Source organism: Zophobas morio, unplaced genomic scaffold (assembly GCF_036711695.1).
Source record: "Zophobas morio isolate AGI-343-1 ecotype UQ-CSIRO unplaced genomic scaffold, CSIRO_AGI_Zmor_V1 ptg000006l, whole genome shotgun sequence".
Lineage (NCBI taxonomy): Eukaryota > Metazoa > Arthropoda > Insecta > Coleoptera > Tenebrionidae > Zophobas > Zophobas morio.
In genome coordinates, this window is record NW_026972111.1 from 3,169,191 (window position 1) to 3,187,409 (window position 18,219).

Sequence of the window (18,219 nt, forward strand, 5' to 3'; positions counted from 1 at the left end):
TTATAAAACTGAATATGATTTTCTATTCCCACATTCTTTATTACTTTTACAGTTGTTTCTTTTGGTAAAATCCAGATTACAACATGTTGGGATTGTTGGGTTTTATTTAGGTTCTCATTTAATGACTTATTGTTAAGATCGAAACCTGGTCCGTTTTGTAAATTATCTGCAATCATTCAATAAATCGACGAAAATAAAACAAGAGCGTAGTTAATTATAATAAATTTAATAAACATGCCAGTTTGGTTGTTACAAAAATTAGAAATTGGACAAATGTAACTACATATATTAAAAACAGATATGTTTTGAAGATGGTTTTTAAGATAAGTATACCACTAACTTAAGAGATATATTTTTTTTATATAAACGTGAGACACTTTTGTTTACAAATTTGATTTTCTTCTGGATTACACTGATGTGGCGTTTTGACTCTTGATTTTCCTTCGACTCCTGTAAAGATATACATACTTATTAATAGACCTAAGTTTTCACAAACTATTATTAGTACAAGTAACAATTAGGCAATAATGAGTAAAATAGTAATTTTTTACCACTATATATAGAGCTCTGATTTAATTTGAACATAAAAAATATACCTCTGCCAATTTATTTTTGGAAGACAATTATGTTGAGAAACCATTGTTAAGTTTCAGGAGAAAAATCATGTATTATCTTGGTGATCCTTTCCAACTTTTCATCAGAAAATTTGTCTAGACCAAGGCTCAAACTTTACGTTGTGCGCTTGTCACGGTCCAAAAATACATCAAAAACCATTTGTAGCTGTTGCTGAAATTTAATTTCTTTCTTAATAAATTGTTGAACTCCTCTTCTAAAATTTACCTTATAGAATTATTTCATTTTTTGGGACGAAGAAATAATCGTCCAAACTCTGTTGAGACCATGTTTCCTAAAACATTTCATCTGACTATTTCATTTGTTGACTTTAAGAATAAAATACCTTCACAAACCCGTGTCATAGATTTTGTAGAACACAAAGGAAGGCGTATTACATTTTTGCGAATAAAAACCTCGTAGGCCATAAGTTTTTATAGAATACAGGATGTTTATGAACTCCCTGAGAAATTTCGGTGATTGCTTAAAATTGGTATGCTAATTGCTAAAGCTACTAAGTACTTGGTCACTTTCCTGTAATTTGTCTGTCATTGAAAAAGTGTACATATAATGAAATAATACAACAAAATAATGGCAGATTTTACTCACACATAATAAAGAATCCTCGAAAATATTGTCCCATTTTGGAAATTTTACTCATGTATTCGAACGTTGCTCCATGGAATCATTTCAATTCTTACGTCAGTTTATCGAATCATTAGTTCTTGTCCTCTTGATATATTTGTAAGATGTTATCAACAATTCCGATTAAAACACCCAATTTTGTTAGAATGCTAAAACCAAAGTGTGAATAGTGGGAATTTTTGATTAATTTTGTTACCTTCGTTACTTCGCATCATTGTGTTGGATTTCGTAATGGAGCCTATATACCAACAAACGTAGACGATATAAATAAACTGAATTATTCCTTTGCAACCGTAATCTAAAGTGTCCTGGAAAATTAAATTTTAGTTTATTTTGTTTTCACAACAAATAACGTATTTACCTAAAAATATTTCCATTTCTTAGTTGTGGTATCCTTCTCTTCAAATTTCTTACAAATCGATTCAGCAAATTTGTAGATAATAGAAATACTAAACGGTACCATGCATCGCGTTCTTTTTATTCAATAATAGACAAAACACAATTGTTATGTATGTTTTTTACAAAAATTTTGTTTTATCGGCGGTTGTAAGTGACATTAATAACTGTTCCATGCTTTTTGTTTAAAATCAAAAATTAAAATTCATTTAAATTTAACATTTTTCGTAGGTATACAATTTTTATTGGAGTTACAAATAATGGAATATTTTGTAATCACTCGTGACCAGACGACTAAGCTGAGGGGATGAAGTGATGTAGAAGAGTTTTCAACAAGTGTAAGAAGAATATAACGTTTTATTTTACAGTTAACGCCGCAACTTATAATCAAGGATACTGGAATGGGTGAATACATTTGTCCGGGTAAAAGTTACGTTTGATATGGTGCAAATACTTATTTGTAATAGTGCTATGGCGAGCTATCTCAGACCATGTTCAAATTCAAACCAAATATGTTAAAATATTTTTCCACAAGAACTTAATATTACAGGTCATATGTGCATGGTATTCTGTTAATTAATTAATATTTTGTATGCACATCGACTCTGTCTACACTATTTTGACATTTCACAAATTTAGCTTTTCTGCGTGTTATACCTACATAATGTTAGTAAATAAAATTTTCACAACATTAATATCTGCTTTCAAAATAAAACATACACAAATTATTATATAGGTACGATAACAATTTACAAACTTTAAATTATTATTTAAATTAATTAAAATCCTCGGAATAAACTGCAATTTTTCTTCGGATTCCTTGGAATATAACTAGGTTAGTTTTTTGAACATTGTTCTTCATGCCTCGTTCGTTATAATCAGACACGATTCTCAAACAAGCACATTCTGCTTACTACAATTACGCTGCATTTGGATGGTTTGGGAAAGTTTTTGTTATTACGTTTCCTTGTAACTTGTAAAGGAATGGTGCCCGGTTTGAGCGCCGGCTCTTGTTAAACATTCTACAATATTTTTGTAAGATTTTACGGAAGCCACGTCAAGTGGTGTCCAACCGTAATTATCAGCGCGATTGATTTCGGCACCGACTGTCGCCAAGTACTCGACAATTTTTTCGTGACCGTTTTGTGAAGCTATGTGAAGTGGTGTGCAACCGTCATTCTGAGCGCGATTGATTTCGGCGCCGACTGTCACCAAGTATTCGACAACTTTTTCGTGACCGTTTTGTGAAGCAATGTGAAGTGGTGTCCAACCGTCATTCTCACCGCGATTGATTTCGGCGCCGACTGTTACCAAGCATTCGACAACTTTTTCGTGGCCATTATGTGAAGCTAAGTGAAGTGGTGTCCAGCCGTCATTTGCAACACAATTGATTTCGGCGCCGACTGTCGCCAAGTATTCGACAACTTTTTCGTGACTGTTTTTTGAAGCAACGTGAAGTGGAGTCCAACCGTCATTCTCAGCGCGATTGATTTCGGCGCCGACTGTCGCCAAGTACTCGACAACTTTTTCGTGACCTTTTTGTGAAGCAATGTGAAGTGGTGTGCAACCGTCATTCTCAGCGCGATTGATTTCGGCGCCGACTGTCGCCAAGTATTCGACAACTTTTTCGTGACCGTTTTGTGACGCTATGTAAAGTGGTGTCCCACCGGTTTTTTCAGCGCGATTGATTTCGGCACCGACTGTCGCCAAGTACTCGACAATTTTTTCGTGACCGTTTTGTGAAGCACTGTGAAGTGGAGTCCAACCGTCATTAATAGCGCGATTGATTTCGGCGCCGACTGTCACCAAGTATTCGACAACTTTTTCGTGACCGTTTTGTGAAGCAATGTGAAGTGGAGTCCAAACGTTATTAACAGCGCGATTGATTTCGGCGCCGACTGTCACCAAGCATTCGACAACTTTTTCGTGACCGTTTTGTGAAGCAATGTGAAGTGGTGTCCAACCGTCATTCTCAGCGCGATTGATTTCGGCGCCGACTGTCGCCAAGTATTCGACAACTTTTTCGTGACCGTTTTGTGAAGCAATGTGAAGTGGTGTCGCACCGTTATTAATAGCGCGATTGATTTCGGCGCCGACTGTCACCAAGTATTCGACAACTTTTTCGTGACCGTTTTGTGAAGCAATGTGAAGTGGTGTCCAACCGTCATTCTCAGCGCGATTGATTTCGGCGCCGACTGTCGCCAAGTACTCGACAACTTTTTTGTGACCCTTTTGTGAAGCTACGAAAAGTGGTGTCTCACCGTCATTCTGAGCGCGATTGATTTCGGCGCCGACTGTCACCAAGTATTCCACTACTTTTTCGTGACCTTGGTGTGAAGCTACGAGAAGTGGTGTCGCACCGTTTTCTTCAACGCAATTGATTTCGGCACCGACTGTCACCAAGTATTCCACTACTTTTTCGTGACCGTTGAAGGAAGCTATGTGAAGTGGTGTTCGACCGTTATTCTGAGCGCCATTGATTTCGGCGCCGACTGTCACCAAGTATTCGACAACTTTTTGGTGACCTTTTTGTGAAGAAATGTGAAGTGGAGTCCAACCGTCATTAATAGCGCGATTGATTTCGGCGCCGACTGTCACCAAGTATTCGACAACTTTTTGGTGACCGTTTTGTGAAGCTACGTAAAGTGGTGTTCGACCGTCATTCTGAGCGCGATTGATTTCGGCGCCGACTGTCACCAAGTATTCGACAACTTTTTCGTGACCTTGGTGTGAAGCTACGAGAAGTGGTGTCGTACCGCTTTCTTCAACGAAATTGATTTCGGCACCGACTGTCACCAAGTATTCCACTACTTTTTCGTGGCCGTTTCTTGAAGCTATGTAAAGTGGTGTCGCACCGTTATTATCAGCGCGATTGATTTCGGCGCCGACTGTCACCAAGTATTCGACAACTTTTTGGTGACCGTTTAGTGAAGCTACGTAAAGTGGTGTCGCACCGTCATTCTGAGCGCGATTGATTTCGGCGCCGACTGTCACCAAGTATTCGACAACTTTTTCGTGACCTTGGTGTGAAGCTACGAGAAGTGGTGTCGCACCGCTTTCTTGAACGCAATTGATTTCGGCACCGACTGTCACCAAGTATTCCACTACTTTTTCGTGACCTTTGAAGGAAGCTATGTGAAGTGGTGTTGGACCGTTATTCTGAGCGCCATTGATTTCGGCGCCGACTGTCACCAAGTATTCGACAACTTTTTCGTGACCTTGGTGTGAAGCTACGTAAAGTGGTGTCGCACCGTCTTTCTGAGCGCGATTGATTTCGGCGCCGACTGTCGCCAAGTATTCGACAACTTTTTCGTGACCATTTTGTGAAGCCATGAAAAGTGGTGTCTCTCCGAATGTACTAACACAATTAATGTCAACACCAGATCTGACGAAATAGTCAATGATTTTTAAATTACCGTTTTGACAGGCCAGCCACAGTGGTGTTGCACCATATTCTGTGGTAACAATTTTCACTTCGCACCAAAAATATTTCAACTCTTCCACTGTGAGGTATTTACACATGTCATCGTAACCCAGTAAAGCTGAATAATATATAACATTAATTATATCATCAGGAGATTGTCTCAATTCATGTTTTTTTGTTTGAAGTAATTGTATTTGTGCCCCTAGGCTCTCACTTTTGCGGGCATAAGTCAAAGGAGTCGCATCTAACAACATATCGCGTTCGCCAGCATCGATCTTTCGTTGCAAATACGCCATCGTTTCAAAGTATATTTTCGTTTCCGCTTTTTTATCGAAATTGAGATTTTCGTGCACAATACAGTTGTCTTTTACAAGCGTTACTTTTACACGCGGATGTCTTTGCCCCCATGACGAAATCAAATGTAAAGCGCTTCTGCCACATATATCTTTGCGTTTTAAAATTTCGTCGTCGTACGATTTAAGTAACTCGTAACGTTTATACAATACGGCAATGTGACCTTTTGAGTTTTTGGCTAACAACATGTCAAAAAAAAAGCGAACGTTGTTATACCTCGCGTCGAATAATATGTCCGAAATGAAACCTTTAGAGTTATTAATATTGTTTGAAAAGTATCTAGCAACTAGATACTCTGCGAACGAACTGTGCACAAAACGTGGAATATCATTTTGAAAGTCATTTACAAGACCCAGAGAGGCATAATTTCGGAAAAGTTTTTGTACACATTTTTCGTAATCAATATTCAGTCGCTGCATAATTTCTTCGTTAAATATTACTCTAAAGGACACACGTTCGTAATATTCTGCAGCCTTTCGTTTTTTTTCACAGACTATAACTTCCATTTGGGGATTTCTTAAATCGTATCCAATTTTGTCTTTGTAAAATTTATTAAATTTTTCGTGAATAAAATATTCGTAAAGGTCAGTCAAGACGAATGTGTTGTCCATAAGTTTTAAATATTTTTCGCTATTTTCACGGAACAGTTCGGTAAGCATGAATATTTGCAGAGGGATACCTAGTATATCTATGTGTTCTATAATGGCAAAAGACGATTTGATTTTTTCGAGCGTTACGTCAATGCAGGTTTCTGAATTAAAAAATTTTAGACGTTTTCTGATATATTTTTCTTGTTCTCGTTCGTTAAATTGATTTATACCAAGTGAGAACAAATTGAATTTTTTTTCTAGAGTGGTTTTCAAATGCCGTCTGCTAGTAACCCACTGAGGGAACCCTTTTATTGAAAGATCGAGAATTATATTTAAAGCGCCATCTAAATTGTCATTTAGAATTTCATCGAGTGCGTCCCACACGTAAATTACGTTGTTTTTCTTTATGCACATTTCGAAAAACATTCGATCTAGTTTTTCGAGCGACACGTATTTTTTATTTGTGATAAATTCTGTAAATAAATCTGAACAATTTTTCGTTTTACATAAATCGGAATTGCGAAAAAATAAATTAACATCCTTGGGACTAATTAACACTGTCCAATATTCGCGCGAACATTTATTTTTTAAGCTCTTCACTAGCTTGGTTTTACCCATTCCCGGATCTCCAATTATAAGATTGATGTTATAGTCTAACCGAGAAGACCACAAGGCATTTTCTTCGGTAGGATGTTCGTCGGGCAATTTGTAAGCCTCTACATCACTAACATCACCTTTGCTAGATAACCATTCTAACTTTCCATCATTCAAAATTTTAAAATAGTGAAATTGTTTTGTTTGTTTGTGCTCGTTATAAATTTGTTGAAGTTCAGAATCATTATAGTGTCTGGTACCAACGTAAACTATGTTGGCAAAACTGGATATATCAGAGCTAAAATTATATTTGTTGTTGTTTAAATTAGAATGTAACCCAATTTTTTTCCCCTTATCTAAGTAATTTCTGTTATTAAAGTTCAGTTCATTAACGTTAAAGTCATTATTTGTTACATTTTCGCCACTCTGATTGTGTTTCAGTAAGAAGTTATTAATGTCAATTAATTCACATTTCTCGAGTTTGCTTTTAACCTTGTCTAAATTATTGGCGCAATTTAAAATAATAATTGTGTTTTGGTGAGTTTTTTCTAAATATGTATTATCGACGACATTTCGCGAAATATACCGTTCAATGTACGGTTCAGGTAGTGTTTCCTTTACTCCTCCTACACGGCATGGACCGTTCAGCATTTCAGATAGATTATCAGTTGTAATATTTTGGAAAAAATCTTCGCTATTGCCAAACGATGTTACAAGATCGAGTTCGCCCTTTCCCTGAATCGAAATGGAAAAATTTTGCATTACATTTTTACGAATTTCGGGTTTCGGATTCAAGTCTGACAGATTTTGGAAGACGGAATACTTTTGCACCCATTCTGCATCTTTAGTTCCGCCAACCAAAACGAATTTTTTGTCGGGACACAGCTGTATTATATTTTTCATATTTTCCCATGCACGTAAAATTAATGGACATTCGTCCATTACCCACAAAAGTTGAGTGAACGCCTTGGGATCTATGGCGCCGATGTCGGTGTCATTAATATATCCGAGAGTAGGTAGATATCTCCTTCTAACTTTATTTAATTTCTTAAAGTCAATAGTTTTTTCCTTTCCAACATCACCCCACAGTTGCTTAACTGTTTCGACTGATTTGTCTTCAATCAGTGTGACATCAAAGACGGAAATCGCTTCCCTGAAAATTTTCATTTTGTCATTAACTGGACCGAAAGATAGAGACTCAGTATGAGAGGACAGAAGGTGCAGCGCAAGTACCAGCTGCGTCCACTTTTTATCTATCTTTTCTTTATTCCCATCTTGGGCGTTCCATTTAGAAACTGTTTTCAGGAATTTACCGAATGTTTCGTCATCTGAACAATACGTTGTCTTGAATTTGTTAGCGGTTATTTTTTCCAGAGTATCACAATTTTCTTGGTCGGTATAGAGAAAAAACTTGCGAAAAAATTCCTGATATTCTTGAATTCTAGGATTCTTTTCCACTGTCGATTGATCATGTACTATTTCAAACTGATAAACGTGACTAACATTTTCTGAAATGTCTGAGCTAACTTCTCTTTTAATAAGCTTGACGTAAAATTCTTCGCCGTCAAGTTGGAATGTTGCGTTGTCGGGAGGGTTAAACGGGCGGTTTGTGAACAAAATTAATTCATCTACTTTTTGCTCAATTTTTGTGTAACTTTCATGGTATTTTCTAATACTGAAGTCTCCTTTTACGGCTCGCAGATTTTCTAGAGAGAGTCCTTTCCTTTCGGTGTGTTTTAGCTGTACGGCTTTAACCTGAATGTCGTTCCCCTTATCCAATGCAAGTTTAATAACCAGATCATCAAACGCCCCAAAATCATTCTCGTTTGATGAAATTTGGAACGTTTTTACTCTGGGGTCGTTTAACAGTCTAAGTACGACATTGGCGAGAACCACATCTTCATAATCCCTCCCTTTGTCGCTCGTTCCGGGCCTTTTTTTAAAAGTCTAGAAAGGAATAGACGAACCACCGCTTTGAAAAGGAATTATTCAGTAATTATTGTGTTTGTATGAGCAAAAAAATTATGAACTGTAATACCATATTTTTATTTTTATTTATACCTAACAAAATATATACTATCATTCCATTTACAATAATTGTTATTTTCTGTAGAAGAATAGTTGTTTATTACACAAGCCGTTAAAGAGAATCTTTATTTACGACTTTTTGAAATTTTTTTGTTTTGAAATGTTGAATTTAACATATTTTGATATTTATATCACTTTAAAAAATATGTTTATCATTTTATAAATATTTGAAAAATATGTTTAAATTAATTTAATCGTCAAACAAATAAACCAACCCAACCATGCTGATGTAATCTTAGGCGCCGAGTACAATTTCTCATTGATCCGCTATTTTAAAAATATATGAGCCAATTAATTAATAGACCAGTTTTTCAAAAAAATTTGCTGGTGTGGTACACGGAACTGATAGAGAGCAAGCGGCAATTATTGTTTTTGTTAAAAACAGACATCAAGTTTTAGAAAAATATAAATTTGTGAATATTAATTTAGCGAATAAAGTTTATAAAACTGGATTGTTCTCTTCACAATGTGCAACAGACCGAGGACAACTATGAATATCATGGCTTAAAATAAGTAAAGTAAAAGCAAAAAAACATTTCACAAATCTGTATACTCAAAAAAAATTCTTGAGTTTCTGTATACCCATGTATTATAACCACTATGTATAAATAAATAAAAACACTCACCTCAATTTTCTCCATTTTTCAAATTTAAGTCACTAACAGGAGCCAGATTTTTAACTACAAAACTATTGAATCTACACGAGTAAGAGAAAAAAATCCTGTTATATATAGGCGGTAATAAATTCGTTATTTGTTTTTGATAAGATAATAAACGAATTTTTCAAATCAGGTGACATATTTTCAAGTACTTATCTCAAATTGAGGTATTAAATAAATATGATCATTACAAAATTGAAAATTTCGTGCCACCCTTTAATATAAAACTTTAGAACTTTTAAGTTTTTCAAAAAAATGTTAAAATCGTACTCGAGTTTGAAATATTAATAATACTTACTATGTAAATGGTAATTAAAAAAATTCTTAAATTGTAGATTACATAAAAGTATCGCAACTGATTTTATCAGACATTCAATGTTCACGTGTTGCAGCCTTCGAATAAATTTAAGATAATGTGAAGAGGTTTGTTTTCGATCAGAAAAAAATAATCCCTCACAAGTACATATAAAAGAAGAAACACAAATGGCTTCGGATATTCAGAATTTTCTTTAAGTACCGCTCCAGAATAACCGTGCTACAGGCAAAAATTTTCACAAAGAGAAAGAAGAACTTTTTATAATCTGTACATACAGAAAGAGTTGCAGTAGAATTCAATATCGAACTCAATTTCATGACGTTATCTCAAAACATTCTTTATTAAAATGATTTAAATGTTATACAGTAATATTCCAGGGTTAGCTTTGGCCTGTGAAACAGGACTATACTATTACTTTTTTTATTTCCATGTTTTTCATTATGTTAAAAATAAATGTGAAATATTATTGTTATTTTTTGTTAGGTGTTCACTGTTTCCATAATTAAACAGTGCATGTGTAGATAATGCGTTCGAATCATAGGCAGAGGCGGAGTATAAGTGATTAAATTATGATATGCTAACGAATGCAGAAAAACATGCTATACAAAAATTCTCAAAAATATATATGTAGTTTCTTCAGTATTGTGGATAACATCTAAATTTAATAATTAACCGTATTTTAGCGGTCCAAATTTTGGGTTTATATGTAGGTATATGTATAGATAGATTATATGTGGATTTTCCCGATTTTCCCCATTTACAAATTAGCGTCATCGGTACAAAAATTTTGCAATAAAATTGTAAAAGGAGAACTATTTATATGTTGGTGGGATTAAATCGAGTATTTGCTTTCGATAAGATAGGATGATAAATACACACTTTTTAAAAATATTCGACATATTAACTAAATATTTATACGAAATCGTTAAACTGAGGTAGACTTTAAATAAAGATAAGTAATCCAATTAAAAAAGTCATAAATACTGCTCTAGCATTTGTAAATAGTTACTTAACCTTGGAAAGCGATCAGTTCACATATCTTCAGATGTACTATGGTGCACCTTAAGGGCGTGTCTTCGGCTGAACGATTTTCCTTGTTTAATTAATGATGTTTAAAACACCATTGTTGATGGTGAACTTATGTTAAATGCTGATGACACTACTTACATAAAAACAGATAAGAATTTACCAAATTTGCAGAATGATTTGCTATGGAAATACGATTCACTAAGATCAACTTTAATTTAATTGCAACTTTGAGGTTGTATCCAAGAAAGAAGACTCCCTGTATAGCAGTGGCGGCTCCTCGGGGTGGGCAGGGTGGGCAATGCCCACCCTATTTGATTGTTTACGATACGAAGTAAAATATTGATTTTTTTTTTTTTAAATTATTTTACACAACTAATTATCGCCATAAACATCATTTAAGCCAACGGATTTTCTTCATTACATCCCGCAGTTTCCGCAACTGAGAAATTGCAGTTGTAAAAAAGTGCGTCAGATCTCGGCGTTATACGGTTCATGTGAGGATGGGCTAGTCCACCCTGGTCCACCCTCTTGATTGTAAGCAACGACATACGTTCGGTTTTCTATGTACGTAATTGAGAGTAAAGAATTCGAAACGCGCGTCTTTGCATCCGTGTTTTCTTGCTTCAAGCGGGGCAGGACGCCCTGGTCTCAACGTATATCTCAAACGCTGCAGAGTCGGATCTCATGATATTCGATTCAAGGATTCAATAAATTAATTTCGATTTTTTTAATTCTTCTGTGTTGTAAAAGTATAGAGGTATTATTTTTATTACTCTATTGAAATATGGGTAAGGTATAAGGAATTCACGTTCGGTAGATGTAACTAGATTTGGTAACTTTTTTTTTTAAGCTGTGTAACTGCGGACATAATTGTTCTAGTGTATAATGTATTACTGGAATGTCAGAAAGTAGGTATCAAAAATGTGACATGTAAGTAAGTAAAGGTCAAATATCGAAAATGTGATGGTTTTGTGGTAATCTGGTGAATCTATTTTTGAACCAAGGAGAAAATCGCATCCCTCTAAAAGCCCAAAGAGCAACCCGCATGTAAAATTTTGAATCTTTTCCCTTCACTAGTTTTTTTAGGAGGACAAGCTTTGATGTTATCATCATGGATCCACAATTTCACCATGGATCCGTTCTTGTATATCCATGTCTCATCCAAGAAAATGAAAAGTAAATCTTCACCACAATCGCGCAATTGGAGATAGGTACCGCCTTAGAAATTTGATTCTGGCAGCTATAACGTGTTTAAAATGTGAAAAACTTCGCCTTCGGAAACCTAAATTTATACGTGTATTACGTACAATTACTTTCAAAGCCGAGTGTTTTACCTCTTACAAAACAATAACGATTATATAAAACTTAAAAACCAATTGTAGAACGGAACCAACAAAGCATGTAGGTATATAAATCTGCGCAGTCGTCTTTCTGATTCTGATTATAATATTAACGGCACAAGCGCCGCTGTATCTGTATTATTTTAAAATTCGAAAAACACTCGACAACACTAGCGAACTTTACGGAGAATATTTCTGCCACCAGTTTAACTGTTTCCGTTTTACCCAATTTTTTGAAAACCACGAAATATTTCTTGTTTCTTTTCCTTTAAAATGAGCTTTCTCGTGATTACTTTCATGGAAATTGTTTCCATGCTGTATTTAAGGATTTTCTTGAAACGAAGCGTGTTGAAATTAGAAAAACTTCGTTTTTTTTCCACACAATTCAGATTTGACATTTGAATTAGAAAATTAGACAGTTGATGCCAATCTTAAATTTCTAGTGATCTTAAGATTGCAACTTAACCACAGAAAAGTTTCTGTTAGTTACTTCTACCGAACGTGAATGCTTATTAGTAAGGAAAATAATGTTATGCGAAAATTCTTGAATACTATTGTTATAGAAAAGAGCAACACCATAATAATTAATAAATACTTTTTCATATCAAATGAAAATTTGTAATAACCATATTCTTGTATTATGACACCGTGTGAACTTTATAATGAATTATAAATTTAAAAATCCGAATAACCAATGATGAAAATAAGTAATACATTTATTATTGCAGTACGTATCTGACATGTGTATTTTTTTATTATTACATATGCATTTTTGTTTCATAAATACAACTGTAGCAGAGTCAACAAAAGTTAAATATACGCTTAATTTATTATTTAATTCATACTGTCCGCACAGGTTTGTTACGCGTTCGCTCTAGCATGGGTGGGCAAATCCACCCTGAAAATCGGAAGCACTCGGCATGGTTCGTCCTCGTCGGAGACACGACTCAATTGAATTCAGTCAGATCAGAAACTGCATTGTGGATAGTGCATTTAATTATAAAATGTAGCTTATTCAAATTACCAAATAGTTAGGCGGGTACCAAAGTAGATACTTTCTAGCAATTTTTTTAATGGCAAATTCTACTGTAAGCTGTGCAAATAATATTAGAGAGGTGGTAAAGAACGCATTAAAGACATTGAGTTTTTGTTTTTAATAAATAAATTCAGTAGTATGGAACTTGATATTTATGAATTATTTGTTTATAAGTTAAGATCATGTCCCGAAATGAAACAATTGGTCATCACAAACTCTCGTGTCAGTAATAAAGGCTTTAATCAAAGTTCGGACAATAAATATTACCTATTGGTTGATCGGTAGTGAAACAACAAACAAAACTGTTGGAATTATCTGCTATTTAACATAAAATTAAATTACGAACACTTTAGAATTCCACAAGAAGAGCGATATAAAATATATCGCTACTGCTTTACAAAAACATGACCAATCTGAATAAACGAAAATTACTTGGAAAACGAAGTGAAACTATAGAAAATTCTCTTAAATTCGGCGTTTATTCGATATGATAATTTTCTTGGCTACACAAAAACATGCATTTCGGGGACAAGATGAATCGCAAATTTCTCTTAAAGTAAATTCGATGATAAATTTAAAGTTTTTTGGAGGAGTCTTTGGTAATTAGTGGTCTTCAGAACGATTATTTTGGAATTATTTTTATTTTATTTGTTATTGTTAACTTTGTTAGTATTTTGAGAATTTATTTTTTGTTTCATTTGGCATTTTTAATTTTGCTTTTACAATAATTTTCCAAATTGCTGCTTTTTCTAATTGTGCGCTTATCTCAAAGGTTCAAAATTTAATGTTTTCTCGTCATGTTATTTCAAAATCTTTACATGTTGGGATCATTATTTGAGTTTAGAGTTCTATAAACTCCTAACAAATCTATTTATGTGCTGAACCTTTTTTTTGCTCCTCTTTCCTTTTCTAGCAAGAGTCTTCGACGTTCTCGTTGGTTCTTGCTGACGGACATTGTAAGTAACATTTATAAAATAATATATATGTAATATACATAAAATATTTGTTATATTATATTGATTGACATGCAGCACCAAAACAAAAACACGTTCTCACAAAAATGATTAATTATATATATGTATATATATTTTTTCATACATGTTATAACCTACCTATAATGCTTTGCCCAACCATCAAAAATCACCACGAGCCACCACTGCTGTATAGGCAACCGAAAATATGAAGGAGTGAGAACATACGATGAACACGTTGTTACTATTCAGGCCTCTGGCGTGTTATCAGTCGTTCAAAATAAGAATAATGTAATAAGTTATCCGCTTGAGCTTGTAATAATTGCAACATTTTTTTTTAATAAAGAAAATACTAGGTCAAACATAATAAATATTTCCATGTATTAATAAAAAAATATATTTATAACAAAGTAAAATATCTTTAATACAATATCGTTTCATAGTTAATAATCTTTTTGTATAGATTGCTAATTGCTAGACCATTGAGTCTCGAGTAAAACTCTGAGCACGGTTTAATTTTAAACTTTTTTATAAAAGACTTCCTAAAAATATATCGCGCTAGTTCTGTTAATCGGGGCATTTCTTGAAAGTCCCGTTCTCTTGAATAACCACATGTCTCATCGTTGTGACAACTCATTTCATTTAATTTAGGACGGAAGAAGTAACGTCGTAATTCATTAATACTATTCTTACAATAATTATAAGGCTTTTGGAAAAAACGATCTAAATTCATACTAATATCATACATAAAAACAGGTATCACACTTTTAATGTAAACTTTTGGAATGCCCATCTGTACGTCAATGTGTAAAAGAATTTTGAACAATTCGCAACACCCAAACTTTTCATATATAATTTGCAAATCTAAATCTCCAATATTTAAACCGTAACTTAATAAACAACAATAAAGTTGAGTTATGGCTGTTTCTTTATATCCAAGTTCCATCAAATCCTGAAATAACTCGCTTCTGTTCACATTATTAATAAAAGTAATCGCAGTCGGTTTTAATTCGCTTTGAAGCATCAGATTTAAATTTCTTAAATAAATAGGTTTGCCATCACCACCCGTGTAATCAGTATCTGAGAGTACGCTTCTTGAAAACAACTCATTTATAGAGTGACCAAATTTTTGAATGACGAGTCGCAAACAATCAATGTTCATGGAACACATTATGCGAAAGTAGAGAGATACAGACTCATAGTGAATTGTTATTTTAATAGGGCATTTAATAATGTGGTAGAACAGAAGAGATTTAGCTTCAGCAAGTTTTAATAACACATCGAGGCGCAACTCCAGGTTTGAGTACTGATCAAAAATGTACAGACACAGAGTTTCTTGTTTTTCAAAAGAGCCATTGTAAAACACGGACCGTTCAAAGTGGTAGACTGCAGGTTGTGCTCCGTATGCTAACAAAGTCATTACCTACTAGTTCAATTTGATTTCTGTTCACGGTCATGTCAAGAGGTCTCTCATTATTAGAATTAACAGCATTAACATTAGCCCCACGTCGTATGAGAAGTCTGGCTGACTTATAGTAATGACGTTCTAAGGCACGGGGTAGTGGTGATTCTCCTTGAAAATAAACCTCATCAATGCAGGCACCTTTTTTTATCAATTCATATGTAAAGTATTCCTCCCTCCATATATCATTATCCATATAAGAATCAAGTGCAACCCCCAATGCTGTTGTGCCCCGTTTGGTCACAATATCAAAAGGAAAATCCGGTATGGGTAACAAATATTTGAAGGATTTGTACCTATAAAACATACACTTAGGTATTTATAAATATTTTCAGGTGATATACCTCTCTTGGAGAGCTGCTATTTGCAGTAAACTGTAACCCCAAGATTCGTGGACGTTATACCATTTCGGGGAGTCGAGGATTTCCGCTTGGTTGTGGAGGACGGCGCATATCAAACGCGATTTTTTTTTAATCTGAGAAAAATTGAGGTTATGTTGTGTCAGATTATCCGGATGTGGACAATTACCAGTGGAGGTCGAGTGAATTCCGTTGAATTTTGTCACAAAGTAACGTGTTTTATTATAAAAACTTTTACTTTTACTTAGGTTTTTATTTAAACCATTATAGCTGGTCAACTAACTATCATTTTATGTGTAAATTTGGATGTAATTATATTCGTTCTTGGTCAGCGTAAAAACAACAAATCTGTAGGTGAGTGGTCCATGGTAGTGATAAGTGGTAAAACCCATGGTGGGATTCTACTTCCATGTAAGAACCCAAACATTGCACCATTTCCACTTAATTGTGACATGCGCACAAACACAGTACAGAGATCATTCAGTTGACCCATTTTCATGGGTGGTCGTTTAGTTTGTGACCGAATGAGGGCGCGCAACGCAAGATACTTCTCACGCAAAGTACTTCTCTTTCTTACACATTGGAAGATTGAACTGCGGTACTTCGATTATAAGTGACTTTAATATGAAATATTTGAAATTTGGCAGAATAGTTGCATTGGTTTTGATGGTTTAAGGCTGATCTTCCGGTGTAATTATTGCAGTTAAGTGTAATTTTCACAGAGACATTTTAAAAAGCATGGTTCATGTTTTGATGGGACCATTGTTTAGTGTTTAATTTTTTTTGTAAAAAAATAAAATGTATATTAGCGTTTTCTAATAACGTTGAATTTTGAAAGCGTTTGAGAGGATCTGATAGATTCCGAAAGAATCTGGAAGAATCTGAGAATATCTCAAAGAATCTAGAACAATTTGGAAGAATCGGGAAGAATTTGATGATGAAAGATCTGAACAGAAGTGAAAAATTTTAAAGCATTTTGAGGATTTCGATTCAAAAGGCAAAGTCGTAAAGTAAATGAATGAATTTGAAAGAATGTGAGAAAATCGAGAGAATCTGAGAGAAATTGGAAGATTCGAACAAAATCTAAAGGAATCTGAAAAAATCTGAGGGAACTTATGGGAATCTGAGCGAATTTTGAGGAATTTCGAAGAATTTAGAAAAATCTAAGACAATCTAAAAAAAATTGGTCGAAAGCTATTTCGACAGAACTTCCCTCGCACCTAAAGTGCAGTGAAATATATCCAGCATTTTTGAGTTGAGCTTTTACTTTACAGAATTTTGTGATGACGTCATCAACACTTTTGCCAGGACACATATATCAGCTTGGATTGGTGCAGTGTAATACTAAGAAAAGAGAGGGTGGGTGGGCGGGGCTAGTAGTTTCTAATATAAGATTGATTTTGTCTAATGAGATACCTTCTAAGAAAAAAAATGGTGGGTGGAGACAGTCGCATCTGAGATAAAACCGATATTGGCAAACGACATACCCACTAAGAAAAGAGAGAGTGGGTGGGCGGGGCTAGCACTTGCTCAGATAAGACTGGTTTTGGCAAACGCCCTACCTTCTGTAAAAATAAAGTGCCGGTGGGCGGGGCTAGTACTTGCTAATATAAGACTGATTTTGCCCCTATTAAACTTGTAAAAACTTGTTAAATTTAAAAGGTGTTGAATTGCATATTTCCATAGTAACGAGTTAAATTCGTAAATTTGATTGGATATTTATTTTTTAAACACTCAGTCATTAATTTTTCTGAGACACCCTGTATAAGTAAATTTAAAAAACTACATGTGTAGGACTATGTTATTTTATACAATTTAAAACTCACTTACTATGTACAATTTTGAAGTGACGTCATCACGTTATTGGAGTTATTGGTGAGGATGATTGGACAAATTTTGGTTAGCGTTTTACCATCTATCTGTACATGATATTCCTAATATATAAAAAAAGAAATGACAAAAATCGGCCCAGTACTTTCGGAGATTATCTGTCTAACAAAAATCCGGGACAGGTAGACAGACAGACAGACGGAAACGGGAGACCTATTTCTTCCTACTGTAGGGGCCATGAAAGGTCGAGAAAACGTAAAAATAGAGAGTCGGTCGATGGACTCGATTAAAATGTGAAGGAATCCAAGAGAATCTGAACGGATCTATAAGCATCTAAAACGATCTGAATAGAAGTAAAAAATTTGGAAGAATCTTGACGACTCCTGACGGTGTTTTTGAAAGAATTTGAAAAATTTCGGAAGAATTTGAAACAATCCGGAAGCATCGAAAGTTCCAGAATAATCCGAAAGAATAAAAAAAAAACGAAAGAATTTGAAAGATAGAATCAGAAAGA

General features: G+C 34.5%; 2 protein-coding genes across 4 annotated transcripts; both read right to left on the minus strand.

Annotated features, from left to right (window-relative positions):
• Positions 1-210: 210 nt before the first annotated feature.
• Positions 211-9,393, minus strand: LOC135123340 (uncharacterized). 3 transcript variants are annotated; one of them, XM_064047898.1, is made up of 8 exons: positions 9,330-9,393; positions 1,619-8,562; positions 1,454-1,565; positions 1,222-1,406; positions 959-1,146; positions 841-907; positions 597-786; positions 211-450 (listed from the first exon to the last, which is right to left on the minus strand). In XM_064047898.1, exons 1-2 carry the CDS (start codon positions 9,342-9,344, stop codon positions 2,611-2,613), a joined length of 5,967 nt encoding a protein of 1,988 aa, XP_063903968.1. In that variant the 5' UTR covers positions 9,345-9,393; the 3' UTR covers positions 211-450; positions 597-786; positions 841-907; positions 959-1,146; positions 1,222-1,406; positions 1,454-1,565; positions 1,619-2,610. The 3 variants fall into 3 exon arrangements, with proteins under 3 accessions (XP_063903968.1, XP_063903967.1, XP_063903969.1); XM_064047897.1 differs by having other exon boundaries at positions 959-1,157; XM_064047899.1 differs by having other exon boundaries at positions 823-907; positions 959-1,157.
• Positions 9,394-15,417: 6,024 nt separating this feature from the next.
• Positions 15,418-16,310, minus strand: LOC135123219 (ankyrin repeat domain-containing protein 53-like). Its single transcript, XM_064047713.1, has 3 exons — positions 16,281-16,310; positions 15,861-15,991; positions 15,418-15,812 (listed from the first exon to the last, which is right to left on the minus strand). Exons 1-3 carry the CDS (start codon positions 16,308-16,310, stop codon positions 15,428-15,430), a joined length of 546 nt encoding a protein of 181 aa, XP_063903783.1. The 3' UTR covers positions 15,418-15,427.
• Positions 16,311-18,219: the final 1,909 nt, after the last annotated feature.